Raw genomic sequence first — 17,778 nt, 5'->3', positions numbered from 1 at the left:
TAGAGCTGCACAATGGGCTATTGGCGACGGTCTGGGAAACATCCCGGAGGATGATCCGAAGACATGCCATCACAATTTTGATCCTCTGCGGAGGGGATGGCACCCCCGCTTCGGTAGCCCGACGACCTGCGCGCGAAGTCGAGCACTTTACGGTAGCACAGTTTAACGAGGACCAATACCGCACACCCTCGGTCCCTACGCAGACTGATCCAAGTGGGTCACCCACCCGCACACTGACCGCAGCCAGTGATGCTTGACTTCGGTGATCTAATGAGAACCGTGTCTTAACGATCAGTCCACTGCGGGACTCCACGCAATGCACTAATATTTTCTCCGTTAATTATATTCGATTTTGCTTTTAAATTTTTTCAGCTGACAAATTTAGCACGATTATAATTTATTTTAAAGTAGTAAATAATTATATATCAAAAGTAAATTTTATTAAACTTCATAATATAATAAAACTTCATTCCCCCCTTGAAGAAAAAACTTTTTCGATTTGTTACTTGCAAAATTTGCTTTATCTTCTTTAAACTTATCTAAAAAATTCTTTTCGGACATATATTTTAGGAATATACTTTTCAATAAAATAAAAATCACACAAATAAAATTGCATACATTTTATGCAATAAATAAATATTTGAACAAGTTTATGAAGTAAAATAACGTAAAATTAAAAGATGCAATATTGGTTCACTTTGCGTTATTTATTCAAACAAAAATATCTAAACATCACTATATTCATAAAATTTTTGCACCCCCAAAAGAAATGAAAAGTTAAAAAAATAAAAAAAAATAACCATGAATAATCAATTCAATTCCCATATTGTACAGTTTGCAGTTTGAGCACAAAAGATAAATTAATGCTTTGGGAGAAGGGACAGAGATTTATTGCTGAATTTCAAGATGACTTTTAAAGCTTAACAAAACGTCTTTTCTTTTTTAAAAAAGTCATGATAAAGCATTAAAATGAAAATTTCGAAATATTGTTAGTTTATTTTATTTGTTTTGCTTCTAATAAAAGGGAAACAAGTATTATTTCTTGAAAAAAAACTGCAATTTACAGCAAATTTTTTGGAAAGAAAACCTATTTACAGACGTTAATATTTATGCTCGTTGTCCTTTGTTTTTACAATGGTCATCTTATACAATGGTAGGCATTTTTTCTGATACATAATCTTCAATTTTAAAATACCTTGAACGCAATCTATATCTGTTGTGTAGTCTGTCAATATCAACATTCTGTAACGATACAATTTAGCTGCAATTTCTTGCATCTAACGATACAATACAATTACAATTCTTGCGATACAATTTCTTGCACCTAAAATTTAAAAAAAAAATTACACTATAATCACACAATAAGATTAAAAGTGCTAATAGCACAATAAGAATGCTGTCTAATTCAACAACGGAACTTAAAATGCATGGTATTAATAAATTATATGTATTAATATTTTATTAAATAGTTTTAAAAAAGCAGGTAGTGTTTAAAGAAAATATTTAGAAAAGAAATTTCATAACAAAACAATTCATTAGGTGATTAAATAACAAAATTATTTAAATTTTTGTTTTACTGGAACAATTAAGAGCTAACAGATGAAAAGAAAATATAACTACTATAAACTTCTCTATACATACATATTATATGTATAAAAAGTAAAACTTTTTACACTTAACACTATTTAAATAATTTCAAATATATAATGAAATTTCATATAATTTAAAATGCCAAATTTATAGATCTTTTTCACATTTCTTGAACAATTAGAATAGACCGCACAATTAGAATAGTGTGATCTGAAGACATGCCATCGTAATTTTGATCCTCTGATGGTTCCCCTACTTTTGTAGCCCGAAGACCTGCGTACGATACCGAGCAGCCTCGTGCCTTAAACTCGAGAGCCATACACCCTCGGTCCCAACACAGTCTGATAAAAGTGGTTATCCACCCGCTCACTGACCTCAGCTAGTGATGCTTCACTTTGGTGTTCAACTGGAAACCGTAGTTAAATTTAAAGAAATAGATTTTTTGTACAAAAATGGATTAAAACAGTACACCATCCTAGAACGTTTTATTTCCTAGAATAAATTGACTAATTTAATTTAACCATGTGTACTATATTTACGTTCTAAAAACGCGTCATACAATTTCTCATTCACATGCGACCAACTTTTGTTCTAGTGAAAATAACCCTTACTTTTTGCCGCACATTAGTTTTGAAGATAAAAAGCTGTAAGCTGAAATAATATTGACTGATTATGGTTATAACAGCGGACACCAGTGCAGGTGCTTACTCACTAACGCAAGTGTTTGTTGTTGCTGTAAGAACTTCATTTTAGTCCTAATTATTTTATCTTTTGTTATGAATAATACACCAATTTTATAGCAAGCATATAAATCAGTACGGTATGTAGTAGATTTATTCAGTATTTTGTATTTAAATGAGTTATTTGTAACAATGTTCTTTGAAGTTAACCGTTTTTTGGTTATAATACTGTAAGTTGCATTTTATTTTTCAATGTATGCATTGAGAATGAAATCAATACGTTTAATTTTTTTTATCTTGTATGTCTATTCGCATTGTCTCCCCACACGTAATATCTAGGTCAATATTAGTCGATTATGAATACTACTATTTCTACCTTTTTTCTATGCTTTTAAAATGCTATTTTACGTAGAGATTCAGATTTTTTTTAACAGTATTTACTTGAAATAGATAGAATATATCCGTGTTACAGATCCACGATACAGAAATCTCCCCCCCCCCAAAAAAAAATGAACAATAAGGAGACATTGTTAAGGAACAATAAGGAGACTTCCCCCTTTAGTAATCTGCCTTGCCAACTACAAGCATTAAGACACGTATTGCAGAGATGCCAACTTGCTCCGGACAGCGAATAAATATCGAGTAATAGTTTATTAATTGTGATTCTTTATTTAATAAATTCAATTCATTAGATTGTTATCTACCACTGTTTCTAAATAATTCATAGGCTTATATATTCACTACTTTATCACAGTAAAACATGTTAAACCTGTTAAAAGGTAAGCAAAATTAGTCAAATATTTAAAAATTTTAATTTGAAGTTATTTACTGTTTTTAAAACTATTATGGCGTGTCCGGAGCAGTTCGCATCTCTGCGCTAATGTTGCAAGGCTGGTAAGAGTGAGAAATTATATAAGCCTACGAATTGTTTAAAAATAGTGGTGGATAAAAATCTACTAAATTGAATTTATTAAACCAAGAATCACAATTAATAAACTACCACTTGAAAATATTTATTCGCTGTCCGGAGCAAGTTGGCATCTCTGGTATTGGATTTAAACACTGATGCAGAAAAAAATGTAGAGGATTACCTATGATTTGCCGCACATTATACTTTTGCAAATCAACTATTTTTGATGTTAAAACAAAAATCAACAATGTCTTAATATTAACCTATGCTATCATTTTTATAGGAGTTTAAGAAAATATTTTTAATTATCCTTCAAAAAAATAGAAACGAAATTTACTTGCAGTGTTAACTGAAAATGCTATAGTTGAAGTCAAATTTTTGTAAAATGCCTGTACGAATCACAGAAATATAATGCGAGGTGCTGATTGTATAGTTTTTCTTATTATAACTTTTGATTTAAAGTCATGAGAAAAGATTTTTCACTATTTTACCTCCCATCAAATATATACAGCCTAACTTTTTTAACTTGAACCTTTTTGGGGCTATATTGGCAGAATTATCATATTCATTTTATGATAACCATCTTATCAGATTCATCATGACAGCAATTTATAACCTATTAATAGGTTACTATTAATAGTCTCAGTGTTTTCATCTCAGAAAAAAAATGGGTGAGAATTTCTCACCCTTTCTCAAAAACAGGGTGAGATTTCAAAAAGTTAAGTGAGATTTCAAAAATTAAAAAACAAAACACCAAGAGACTTGAAAAAAATTCATTTCTTTTATTATAATGCATTTTTAACATCTTCTAATTTTTAAACCATTGAATATTTTTTCTGCATCATCATATGGAAAATGTTCCACATCTACTTTTTCATCAGCTATTCTCATTAGGTTGCTCAAATGCGTATTTGTTTCGTTTTGATCATTTCTACCCACATCTTTTTCATTTTCATTTGTCCGTTTCGGAGTAGAAGATATTGGCTTTACAAGGTATTTGTCCGTCTTACATTAACGAGCAAAAAATTTGAACATCTTACATGAAGAATCCTTACCTACGGTAAACACGTAGTTGCAGAGAAATGCGTTCTGAAAGAGGTTCCGTGGTTCAGAAGGATGGTGCTCTGTTGTTCTGAAAGGTTCTGAACAATACTGGTAAATAGGGAAGCTAGATTACGGGGCAGATGTTGAAAATAATGAAAGATCCAGGAAGAAAAGTGAAACGGATTTTATTCTAAATGGCGTATTTCTAAGCTTTATCCAAAATGCGAGAAATTGGCAAATTTTGAAATTGATTTATAGAATGCGCGAATTTCTCGCGGTTAAAATTTTTTAATGCAAAAAAGTATGCGAGATTCTCGCATTCTCGCGCTGTAGTGAAAACACTGAGTCTTGTACTACATAAATGTGTGTAGATAACACTGTGATGCATCAAACAAATAAAAATAGCTTTAAAACTTCTATTGTAACTATTTTATTCATTTGTCCATTTGCTACTTCTAGCAAAGATGGAAAATATTGCTCAAATTGAAGAATCACTTTATTTACATGCTTCTTATCTGTGCCATTTGCAGTTTCTTTTCATGTGAAACTCATTTCTAGAATTATGTATTTATATCAAACTTTTTTATGTATTATTTTTTATTGAAAAAATATGTTTTAAAGTTTAAGTAAATGTCCTTGTAGATAGTTATTCTAGATTATTTAATTATTTCTATATATTTGAAAATATTCTAAAAGCAATTTACGGTGTTAAACTTCGTTATCAGCATACCCTCCTCGTAAACAGACAACTCTCATAAACGGACAATTTTTTTGGTCCTTAGAATGTCTGCTTAACCAAGGTTTCACTATATATATACAGTACAGAACCCATTATCCGGAAATCAGAAAACCGAAAAACCGGAACGAAATTCAATAAATTTTCCCGCCATTTAAAAACAAAAAAAATTTTTTTTTCCTCATAAGATTTTAGGATCTTTCTTTCTTTTTTGAAAGATGTTTACCTTACCATCATTTTGGAAATAATCATTAGTGTATTACTTCATCGTTTTTTCTTCTTTTTGAGATTATTTCCAAATATTTTTTATTTTTTTAGTTGGGTTTAACAATAAAAAAAAAACGGCTTTTTGTAGCGATTCAGGAAACCGGAAAAATCAGTTATCCGGAATAGCGATGTTCCCGATCATTCCGGATAATCGGTTCCCTACTGTATATGTTTTTTATATAAAAATATTATTTTGTTAGTTGTAATTAAAGTAAGTATTTTTCTAATTCTTTTTTTAAACACAAAAGATCATGGCAAATCAAGAATTTGAAGCCCAACTGGAGTTGGAGAAGCTAGAGAAGACGAAAAAAGAACTTACAGAAGAAGGTGTAACTGATCCATACACTTACATTAGCCCAGACGATGGCACAGTTTATGAGTGGAATCAAGAAAAACAAGCATGGTTTCCTAAGGTAAATAAAACTTGTTGTTAATATTTTGAATTTCATTATTATATCAGGGTAGCAGTCCCTCTAGAAACACCGAAAAAGGAAAAGAAAGAAACTCAGGGAATTTAAAAATGCTACTAACAAACTTTGAATTTTCTCGAATTATTATCAATATTCACTTACAATTTTGCAACAAATGTGTTTAATCTATTATTTGGCATTAAAACTATTTTAAATATAACCAGTCATATATTGAAACTCATGTTGAACAGTGTATTTTTTTCTTCTTGTTATCAGAATTATTTTAATAAGTAGTACCAATATAATAGTTTTTCTTTTCTATTAAATTTGTTAAGCCATGATATTAAAATCTATTTCATCAATTCATTTTTAAATTTAAATAAAATTAGTATTAATTTAAACAAAAATTAGGATGTTTATTTATTTTATTTAATGCCATCAAACTTTTTCTTTTTAAAAAAAAAAAACAAGTAATTATCAGGTTTATTTCTTTATCAGGTTTATTTCTGTGTTTATCATATCTTCTTATTCCATAATACTTTATAAATAAAATTTTAAAATATGATTAAGAAAAGTCTTACTAATCTAAGTTACAAAGATCAGTAAAATTTTTATAGTTTTTTTTTCTTCTGGAATTCTGGGAGAAGTTGATTTTGTTTGGAAGGAGATCATCTGTATATATAAATATTCATTTATTATTAGTTGAATTTCAATGCAAAGTATTAGAACATAGTCTCTCTGAGCAATCATTATTTTCACTCAAATATTGCATTTCTTATTTTTAGTCTTGCTTTGCATTTTACCCCCCAATTAATTTGTTTTAAAGAAACATTAATGAGCTATTTTTGTTTGATATAAGCTTGGGCATTAAAATTTCAATTCTAAAGGTGCAAGTCAAACTAACAGATTTGATCTTCAATTTTTTTCATTCATTAAAAATGTGATAAAATTTTTAGTTACAATAACTACAGAGCTGCTAACTTCCTATGCAGAAATCTTCTTGCAATGGTAGCTAAGTTTATGTTTTAATGTATGATTCTTTGTTTTATAAAAGAAGTTATTTTCCTGTGCACTACATGTAAATTAGTTATATTCATCTAAAATGCCACTTTCTTCCAGCTCTCTATTTGTGAGGCTTTTGAAATATTGAAAAAATTGCTAAAACTTTTGAAAGCTTTAGTTTTTTATTGTCTACCACTTTATTAAATATTTTCCAAAAACTGTCGTGGTTGGCAATTATTGCTATATATTTACGCATTGTTTTAAGTCGTATTTTTTTTTCTTTTTGTATTTTTTACAACCCTGACTGCACGTTTGAATCATAGTAATTCCAATGATTTCAATTTTCTGCATGGATTCAGTATTGGGCCATTTGAAGTTTTTTTTTTTTTTTTTTTTTTTTTTTTTTTTTTTTTNTTTTTTTTTTTTTTTTAGTATTTTGAGTTTTACAAGAGTATCTATTGAATGATGCTGAGAAGTCATCAAATTTTTACATGAATGTTTGTTTTTTAATTATTGTTATTTTCAATTTTCAGATCAACTTATATAATAGATTACACTACATAAGTTAGCATTTTTTGAAACTGTGGAATGAATTTATTATTTTCTCAGGTGTTAGTCTGTTACAGTTTATTCTCTACTATTATAACTTTTTACTTATAATTTTTCAACTGTTAAATTTATGAAAGTATTATACATACAAATTTCCATTAAATACATTATTTTATATTATTACATTAACATTAATAATACATTATTTTATATGGAGTATTAAGTATAAAAGTGTCAAAAACAAGGTAATTTTTTTTGTTTGTCATCACAGTATGTTTTTAATTATAATTATTTAAAAAATTTCAGCCATTAATGCATATGTTTGGTTTTTAAGGTTACAATTTTTAGTGTATCCATGCATAAAAAATTTTTTTTGGTTTTTTTTTTCTTCTTCTTTTTTTTGCAATTGAATTGTAACAGACTTTACTGTGTTTGTTTGCTGGATAATTAAGAGTCTGTTATGTTTGTCTTGTACAAACTCTATTTTAAAGGAATTTTATTTAAACGATACTTAAACATTTATTTAAACGATACTTAAACATTTATTTAAACATGCCATTAATTACAAATACATATTGATATAGTTTCTAAGGTTAAATTTTTTAGGCTATCCATGCATAAATGATTTTTTTAAATTTATTTATTTATTTTTCAATTGAAATGTAACAGACTTTACTGTGTTTGCTGGATAATCAAGAGTCTGCTATGTTAGTCTTGAATAAACTTTGTGTTCAAAGAATTTTATTTAAACAAGGTTTAACTTTATGTAATTAGTATAATTATATTACGAGGATGATGACATTGCTTGATATCATCTTTACAATGTTTTACTTTTAATAACAACAACAGGACATTTAAATAATAAGCTTGAGGTTTAAAATTAGTTGGTTTACTATTGCAATATTTAGTTGTAGAAATGTGCAGTTTATATTTTTGTTTGAAATTTTAAATTCCATTTTCTTTCTTTCTCCATGTTCTTTCTTCATTCATGTTGAATTATACCAAAAGCAAGCTATACCCCTTTATGTAAAATTATAATGGTAAGCAATAAATTATATTGGATCATGATAAAAAAAAATTTTTGTTGTTGTTGGCCCATTATAAAAACCCTGGGTATGCTGTGGTGGCCCAACATGAAAAGGTGCCATTTCCTAGCTTGGGATATTGGGCAGATTTGATAGTCCGAATTTAAAGTATGATGGTTTGTGATGGAAAATAATTATGGTAACCAGTAAATTATATTGGGTCATGAAGGATTTTTTTTGTTGGCCAATTATAAAAGTCTATCATACTATACTGGGTATGCTATGTTAGTCCAACATAAAAATCCATAATACTATGTTGGGTATGCTACGTTGGCCCAACTTAAAAGAGGTGCCAATTTTTTAGAGGTGAGGATGTTGGGCAGTTTTGATGGTCATATCAAGCTGTTTGTTGGTCTTTAATGGGAATTCTAGATTGTAACCATCACATTTATGTTGGCCCATCAATGGAAAACCGTCAAGATTTTTTGCCTTGGGTAGTTGGCAGATGATGACATTGTTAGATAACGTTATATTTAAACAATGTATTACTTAAAGTAATGAGTATAATCATATTGTAGGTTAATGATGATGACATAGCTAGATATCATCAGTTGAGCTATAACTATGTGAACACAGAAGAAGAATCAAAGCCTGAAGAGAAACTTGAAGAAAACAAACCGAAAGGGGAGAAACGCAAGCCTAGTGATCCCTGTAAGTATTGTATATTTATTGATTTTGTGTAGTATTATAAATTCACCTTGTTTTCTTGTACTTCTGCAGTTTTATGTTTATCATTATATTTATTTCAGTGATGATTTTAATTTTTTCACTTTAATAAAATTTTCATTTATTTTTAATTTAAAATTAAAGGATTTTTATTTCTAAAAGCAGAAGGTTAATTTTCTAATATTTTTATTAAAAATGCCTGATATATTTTTATTAACATTTAAAACTGTTCAAGGCCAAGTCATATACTTCAAGGGCCAGTTTTGGCCCACGGGCTGTAGGTTGTGCATCCCTGATTTACAGTATGTAGATGTGTATTAACACTGTCAGTAATTGCACTGAACTTAGGCTGTGTCAGTCACTGGTATCTTACAGTAATTTTATTGTTTTTTTAATTTTATGGATAGTTGAATTTAGAGAATAGTGTATTACATTAGGTCTGATTTTATTTCAGCTTTTTTAACTTTGATTTCACTCATGTTTTGTTAAAAATATATTAGTTTGGAAAATTTTTAATTTTTTAAGGAAAAAATTAAAAAAAACTTCTTTTTTTTTTTAAATTTAAGTCAGATTATTATTATTTTTTATTTACTGACCACTAACTTTTGAAAAGCATTTTTTTAGGCTTAAAACATAAAATTAATTATTAAGTAATAATTATAGCAAAACAAATTTCAAAATGTTAATATGTTTAAATGTGATTGAAATATATTTGTAAAATTGTAAATATTACCGAAATGTTTGAAATATATTTCTTTTAAGTATGAGTTTAGTTGAACTATTTAAATATCACATTATAGAATTAACTATCATGTAAAAAATTATTGTTTAATTTAAAAGAACCTATAAAAACATTTATTAGTTTTCTATTTATAGTCATGCCACTTAGTTGCATATCAGATAATAAAATAACCTGCTATTCTGTATATTTGATATTTCTAACTATTGAATTATTATTTTTTTCTAAATTTAATTTTTGCAAAATGTGTTATAATGTGTAATATCTGGCTTTTTCATGTGCTAATTTCTAGTTTTTGAATGTTCTATCATCATGCACATCTCACCCACGAAGAATTAACTAACTGTTTCACTGCTCTGTTTCCTGTTCATAAAAACAAGATTTTCAAATATGTCTTTCACCATTTCATAATGGATGTTTGAAATACAAAAACTACCATAAAAATGTATATGAGTAATTTGTTGTAGCAAAGAATTTCATAATTAAGGCTATCAAATTACTAAAATATTTCTTCTTAGTTCATTCAAAAGCTTTCCTCTTGTGATATATTAAACTTGTCACCTCAGAAATATTGATAAAGTAATAAACTAGGAAGGAAGGTTCTATTATTTAAGTGATGCAAAGGAATAAATTATTTAATATTAAGTTTTTTTATTTGAAATATTATTTACCTTAAAAGTTCACCATACAATTTAACCATTTACCACTACTTCTAATTTAACATTGCTCTGCCAATTTGAGAAATCCTTCAGAAGAAATTTTTTTATTTAAAATATTACAAATGTTTTTAATTGTCTTGAACAGTGGTTACCAATTGGCGGCCCCCTCGGGCAGCATCCGACTCGCGANTACCAACGGTGCAAAAAAAATTATTTCTCAGGGTTTGCATCGAAGAAAATATTTATTCAAATACAAAATTAATCCTGTGTGTTGCTTAAAAATCTACTTCTTATTTTAATTTGTAATTCAATATGTTTGTTTTGTACAACTTGATAAAAATCTTACAGTAATACTTAATGTTCCTTCAAACATAAAAGAGTCCTATTTAAAATTTTGATAAAGTTGTGGCCTGCCATTTGACAGGTGTTTTAATTGCGGTCCCCGGCCGCAATTGAAACACCTGTCAAATGGCAGGAAGTTGGGAACCCCTGGTCTAGAACTTTCTATTTTTATTAAGTTGGTTTCGTTAAAGATGCAACTACTGACAACTGGCTGGTAACAGAATTTCTAGATTTTGCCAGAGTTTCAAGATTTCTAGATATAAAAATTGAAATTGCATAATATATATATAATCGAATTGCTTAGGATAAAAAGTTTAAAAAAAATTGGAATTTTAATTTAATGAACAATTCCCAATCCCTTAGCCTGGTTTCAAGTGGATGATGATCACAATACAAATGTTTATGTATCAGGCTTACCTGATGATATTAAAGACGAAGAATTTATTGAATTGATGTCAAAATGTGGACTCATCATGAAAGATCCTCACACTATGAAATATAAAATCAAGCTTTACAGAGATTCAAATGGAGTACCAAAGGGTGATGGTAGATGTTGTTATATAAAGGTAAATATAGTTATGAAATGTTTCATTATTTTATTTCAATGTTTTGAAAAATAATAACTGTAATTTTCTATTCTAAATGAAAAATAAGGAATTACCAGGATATTATCACCAGCATATTATCTTCTGTCACTACACAATATAATTTTAATATATACTTAAGAAAATGATGAAAATATGACATGCATTATACTTTGTAATGATAATGACTTCTTTTTTGTTGTTGCCAGAAGTGCACATTTGATTCATTCACATCAAATAAATGACCAGCCTCACAGATTCCATCTTCTTTAGCTTTTAAGATTACTTTAAGTACAGATGTATAAGTGACTCATCTTCTTTTTGACATTTTAATAAAATACAGCTCTAGTACATCAAATTCTTATGATAGCCAGATACAAAATTACAGCATTCTATCCAAAACATTAGGATAGTAGGCTTTTAATGTAAATGTTTGCTGTCAAATTCGCGGGAGAAATAACAGCTTATTCAAAACCTCTCATATTGTTAGAATCTTCGTCATATATGAGTTAATGAGCAATGGCAGAAAAACGAGTGGGCGGACGCACGATCATCTTCAAAATTATGAAAGTCATTAATTGGTAAAGTTCTGAAAAAAGTCATGATATTTTAAACAAAATTGCGAAATATTTATTTTGCGAACACTTCGAGAAGTAATTATTCAAAATCGTATTTTCGTTTCATGATAATAGCATATTAATAACATTAAAATCGGGTGAAAATGGGCCGAAAAATGATAAATAAATTCAGAAAAATGATGTGAATTTACAATAGAATCATTTTTAGCAGAGCTCGTCAAAAAATTACAACAGAAGTTTGAAATTTGCATCTCGTATTAATATCATATTAAAGATATTATAGAAGAAAAAAATACACGTGGAAATAGCTAAAATAATCAGTGATGACTCCATGATGATCTTGATAACTCAAATTCAGAATTTGTGAGTCATTAAAGAACTCATGGAAAGTCATATTAAAAAATTTTGGAAAATAAGTCACTGAAAAAACAATGATAGCTACCAAGGAATAAATAAAATTATAAAAGATTGATAGAGATTAACAATAGAACCATCACAAATGAAGTGTCTCTATTTGACTACTAAAATTTGCAAATCAAAATAATTATCAGAATTTGCACACACAAAAAGGAACGGCTGAAGGGAAAAGAAATGGCTGCATAAACAAAAAATAACCGTAACAGAAGATCACAAGTGAGATCAGAAACAATGCTTAACGAAATCGGTCATTTAGTTCCTGTGAATCTTAAAGAAGTAGTATATTGAAAATTTGATTTCTTGGGAGCTATTCGACTGATTTTGCTGAGGTTTCTTATTTTGCCATGTAAAATTCCATTCTTTGAAATGATGTAAGCAATTGTATACTGCAGCATTCAAATTTTTTTCGACTATTAAGTAAAATAATAAAACATAGTAAATATTTATTGTAAGGTATTTGTGCAAAGTAAATTTTATAACACATTTATAAAATTTACTATAGATAAGTAAATTTTCTAAATGTGTGCAGTAAGTTTTCAATTTGCTTAAAAGGTTATCAAGATATGGTAAAATACGCATAAAGAAAAATTTACAGTAAGAGTTCGAGTTTTGGATCGCTCTCCTGACCTAACTATGAAAACAGACCATATGTCCCAGATAGTAGATAAATTAGGGGTCAGAAATCCGAATTCGTCAACAAAAAAAAAGAAAATTCTTTTATTCAAAAAAAGTATGTTTTTAAGTCTGATTTTTTAGCTTAAAATTTTTTGTGCACTAATTAATTACCATATTTGAGTTCAACATCTCGAACCCTAAAGTCCAACCTAAGGATCTGAAGTTATTCTGAGTGGTCTGTTTCTTTCTTTCTTTATTTTTTTGCGCACATTAACAATCCAACAAACTGTAAAGCTTTACATATAAATCATGCTTAAAGAGACTAAAAAATTAAAGTAAAAAAACTATATAATGTGTGGAAATATTTAGAATTCTTCTAAAGTTTGAAAAAGTCCGAAAATTCACTAAACGTATGGAAATTTCCATGCCTGTTATCAAGGGTCTACTCATAATTTTTTTAATTTCTAATCATAAATCTAAGAAGCCAGTAGTCTATCCAGGCTTTTTATAAAAATTGTACCCTTAACTTTATGAAAATAAGGTCTTTGGTTTTGTGATAGATTACAAAAACTAGTTGTCTATCCAGACTTCTTGTGAAAAATTTTCTTCTTTTTGGATTCTAAAATGATTTTAAAATAATAATGGTAATAAAATTAAGTCCTAGAACATGAAGATCTGGTCATTTAGATCAAAAGTTATTCAAATTAGTCCTTTTTTGTGTGAACTGTATGTTACAATTTTTAGCACTTTCTACTTAAAGGAGCTAACTGAAAGTAAGTTTACCTATCGTCAAACTCCACCATTCCATTATCTTAATGCATCTTTGTATCACATAAACACTCTTGATACTGACTTTTTATAATTTTTTTACTTAATAATTTATTTATCTTTTCTAGATTGAATCTGTGAAACTAGCTCTTGATATCTTAGATGGTTATGATTTTAAGGGAAAAAAGATTCATGTTGAAAGAGCACAGTTTGAACTGAAAGGCCAGTATGACCCTTCTAAGAAACCAAAGAAAATGAAGGCAAAGGAAAAAGAAAAACTGAAGAAAAAAATCGACAAGTATGTCCTTAAACATTGCATATTTTATTTTTCAACTTTTTCAATCAAATATGCACAACATATGGTCTGAAAGCCAAAAGTGATCCACAAGGCTTTTAAACTTAAATATTAATAAAAAGTGAAGAAGAAGAACTTGTTTATGCTGAACTCTATTCTGTCACAAAATAATTTTTTTCTTTAATTATTAGTATGATTCTTAATCCTATGTTACAATAAGTCATTTTTAATAGATTCTAAGCCTAAAATTATAATAGGTAGTGAAATATAATTTCTCACAAAATTATTGAATTAAACTAAATGAAATTTCAAAGATCTTAAAGTGACTTTGTAACCAATAACATAGTATCTGATCATATTTCTTCCTTTCTGTGTAATCATTACAGTTAACTTTAAATGTAAAGGAAAATTGTTTAATTTTTCCCCCTTTTGTACCTATAAACTTGTCATAAAAATCTGCTTCATAATTTTGCAATATTTTAATTTGCATTATATATTTTTATTTCTACCCAAGCAAAAAATTTGTTATCCATATGTAAGATTACTGCATTGTCATATTCTTGACTCTAAGCATTATATTTTCTTATATTTCTGGCCTGTTATTCTAAATTGGTTGCACATCTCTGTTTTCAAGTTTTGTAAACAGATTCTGCACTATTTCTTCCCTTTGTATTTTATTATTATATATTAATCAAAAATACACAATGAGCAATCATTTACTATCTTTTTTTTATTATTATGAATTAAATTAAATGAAAGATTTGATATATTGAATTTCAAAATGGGAGAATTTCTTCCCTTAAATAGAACTGATTTCAAATAATCTTCTTCGTGGTTGTGCCATTAATTTAACTAAACTGATAGTATTTTTTCTTTAACTTTTGTCTTTAATTCCTTTCTTTTTTCATTTCTTTTTTACCCATGCATTAATAACAGTCTCTAACTCTTTAATCTGGTTATTTTTATATTTCTTTATTTATTTTAGCTTTTATGTTCTGAATTTTTTTCCAAGCTAAATTCATCATTTTATTGATTTAGTTTGCTCACCTGTTGCATTGTTTACCTGTACACTATTGAATCATAAATTTTTATTTTTCTCTGAAATTATTCCTTTAGTGCATTAAAAACTTTTTATTGGTCACTAAAGCTATTTCTAGTGTTTTGTTGATGAAATGAGAATGTTAACTATTTTATTTACAAATATTCATTTATTTATTTTATGCAGAGTCTTGATGTATAGATATTTTTTACAAAATCTTAATTTTGCAAAATGATTTGTGATTTTTAATATTTTTTTTAACGTTTTTGGTTTCAAATTATAAATTTAGTTGCATGTTTTTTTTAAAAAAATGCTCCTTTGTAATGCAATATTCTATCTGCAAACAGTTTTGTTTCTAATGTGCAATATAATATTTTGTAATGTATGCTATTTACCTAGGGGAATATGGGACAGATGACAGATTCAATTTTAAAAAAAATTTTAAATCATCAAGTAGTAAATGCATGAAGCTGCAAATGTTTCTATGTACACATTATACTTTCATGTTTTTTTTAAATTCAATAATATTTTAAGAAAAGAAAAGATTGCTCTTTTTTTTAAAAAATTTTAAAAAGAATATTACATCAAATTTCTTGCCCTATCTTGAGTATGGGACAAAATGGAGTAAGGCAAGTGATAATCACATATTTACAACAAAAGGAAAAGCAGAAAAACAAGTTTTCTTCATATTTATGTGGTTTTGAGTGTTAAAGCAATTGTTTGATATTAAAATTTTAAAAGTCCTAACCCTTTAAAACCATAAAACTGTTTGTAAAATATTACAGAAGTGTAAAATATTTATGATGTTTATTTGAAATCATGGTTAAATTGTGAACTTTTCTAAAGTGCCATTTGATTGTAAATGTGAATTATAAATGTAAATATGAATTGCCTTGGTAACTTCTCCTTTCTGCCACGAAGCCATTATTCAGATTTGAAGTTGCTCAAGGAATATTAATAAACACACATTTAAGTACACAGAACTAAGGACAATGAAACATTTAAGAATATGCTTATTTTATTTGCAATCTTTACAAGTATGTGCAACTTAACGCAGTTACAAAATAATCAGAAGTTACAATATCGAAGCCATAATAAATTATGCAATAAAATTGCATGTACCAAGACTTAAGAAGAACAGGTTAATATGACTTTATTATACCACAATAATGTGTTGTTTTAGTTCTATTCATTTCTGTTAGATGGCAACACCTACTTGACACCAAAGAACTTAAGGCTTCTTTTTACCCTGATACTGTATTTTAAAATTTTTATTTTTCTATTTTTCTTATAGGTTGTTTGAATGGAAATTTGAAAAACTGAGAGGTGAAAGATCAAAAAATGAAAAAACTGTCATACTCAAGAACATGTTTTCGCCTAAGGAATTTGATGTGAGTAAATTTTTTTATATTTGGTTATTAAATTAAAAATTATTTTTCCATCCAATCCCTGTGATATATTTTTTTACAATATTAGGTTTACTTTGAGTATTGAAGTTCGTTAGGTTTTCTCTAAGTAAGATTCATAATCATCCGATCGCCTCCAAATTTTAATATGCTTTATAAATAATGTGATATATCGGCAAAAGGTAGTAGATTTCTGTGTTTGATTTAAAGATATTGAACTGACGTAAATTCAAAATAACAGTACCTAGCAAAGCAACAATAAGGGATCATATTTGCAACAAATATTTTTGTAAGCAGTAAGGAATAAATTTTAAAATTATGAAAAATATTTTAAGTTTCATAATTGTGCATGTTTTTGTTGACTGATATTATAAGAAATTATTTATGAGAAACATCTCACATGTACCCCTAACAAAATAAGATTTTTAAGCTAATTAGTTAAATATTAAAATTTTATTATAAATTGAAATTTATTCTAACAATTAGTATCATTTCTAAGCATATTCATAAGGGTATTTACTAAATAAAATCTCAACATTTAAGGAAATTTATTTAATGGTCAGTCATTGATGCTGCAATATTTCCTATGGTTTTTAAGTGGTACAATAGATATAAATGTATATCAGTAACATGATGTAAAAAATGATCAAAAGCAATGACTCACTCCCCTCTATATGCTGACCGCCTGTGTGAGTTGACCAGTTGACCACTGTATCATTGCACCACAAGTGGACAACTTTTACAGGTTTGACTCACTTTGTGTATGTATATATATCTAAATAAATACAAGAAAACACGAAGAAAGTTAAGAAAAACAATACGTTTCATTTATTGCGCATAAGCTGCAAGTAAACAGTACTCGTTAGATAAGTTCATAATGAAGATAAAACAAAGACAAATTATAAATGCACATCCTTGCGCACATCCATTTCGGGCCCATCCTTGGTAACTAACAAATCAATGCACAGAATAACAAATCGCTTCAGCAGTGCAGTAAGAATGGCACTTTAAAACCCTCTACTTACACTCAATTTGTGCTTTTGTTTTCATATTTTGTAATCTGGCAATCATGTTGCGAAAACATTTAAAAATCATTCTTGAAAAATTTCCCTTCCATGTAATTACGTCTGATTTCGCTACTCGCTTTATAGACTATGTTTTATACTGTTTTTATTTTATTTTCTGTTTTTACATGTTATTTTTACTTATTGTGTTCTATATTATTTATTGTAATTTTTGTAAAAACATTTTTTGAGTGCTCCTCACACTATTGTATTAATATATTTTGCTTTGGCTATATTGATACAATATCAGAAAGCACTCTTTTTTGCGGATATAATCGTGTGGGCTGATGAAAAGATTATATCTTTTATTTTCCGGATTTTTTAAAAAAATTT

The 17,778-nt window shown here is 27.9% G+C and overlaps 1 protein-coding gene across 1 annotated transcript in view; it reads left to right on the top strand.

The window, feature by feature from the left end:
- The first annotated feature begins 2,249 nt into the window (after positions 1-2,249).
- Positions 2,250-17,778, top strand: part of LOC107438177 (17S U2 SnRNP complex component HTATSF1) — a 22,014-nt gene continuing 6,485 nt past the window's right edge. Inside the window, exons 1-6 of the mRNA XM_043053345.2 lie at positions 2,250-2,410; positions 5,476-5,640; positions 8,792-8,924; positions 11,043-11,245; positions 13,770-13,939; positions 16,270-16,366. Coding sequence (XP_042909279.1) covers positions 5,479-5,640; positions 8,792-8,924; positions 11,043-11,245; positions 13,770-13,939; positions 16,270-16,366 — 765 coding nt within the window. The 5' untranslated portion in view covers positions 2,250-2,410; positions 5,476-5,478. The remainder of the gene's footprint in view (positions 2,411-5,475; positions 5,641-8,791; positions 8,925-11,042; positions 11,246-13,769; positions 13,940-16,269; positions 16,367-17,778) is intronic.

This window comes from Parasteatoda tepidariorum, chromosome 6 (assembly GCF_043381705.1).
Source record: "Parasteatoda tepidariorum isolate YZ-2023 chromosome 6, CAS_Ptep_4.0, whole genome shotgun sequence".
NCBI lineage: Eukaryota > Metazoa > Arthropoda > Arachnida > Araneae > Theridiidae > Parasteatoda > Parasteatoda tepidariorum.
Note: the sequence above shows the minus strand (reverse complement) of the source record. Positions and strands in the feature narration are given on the sequence as shown.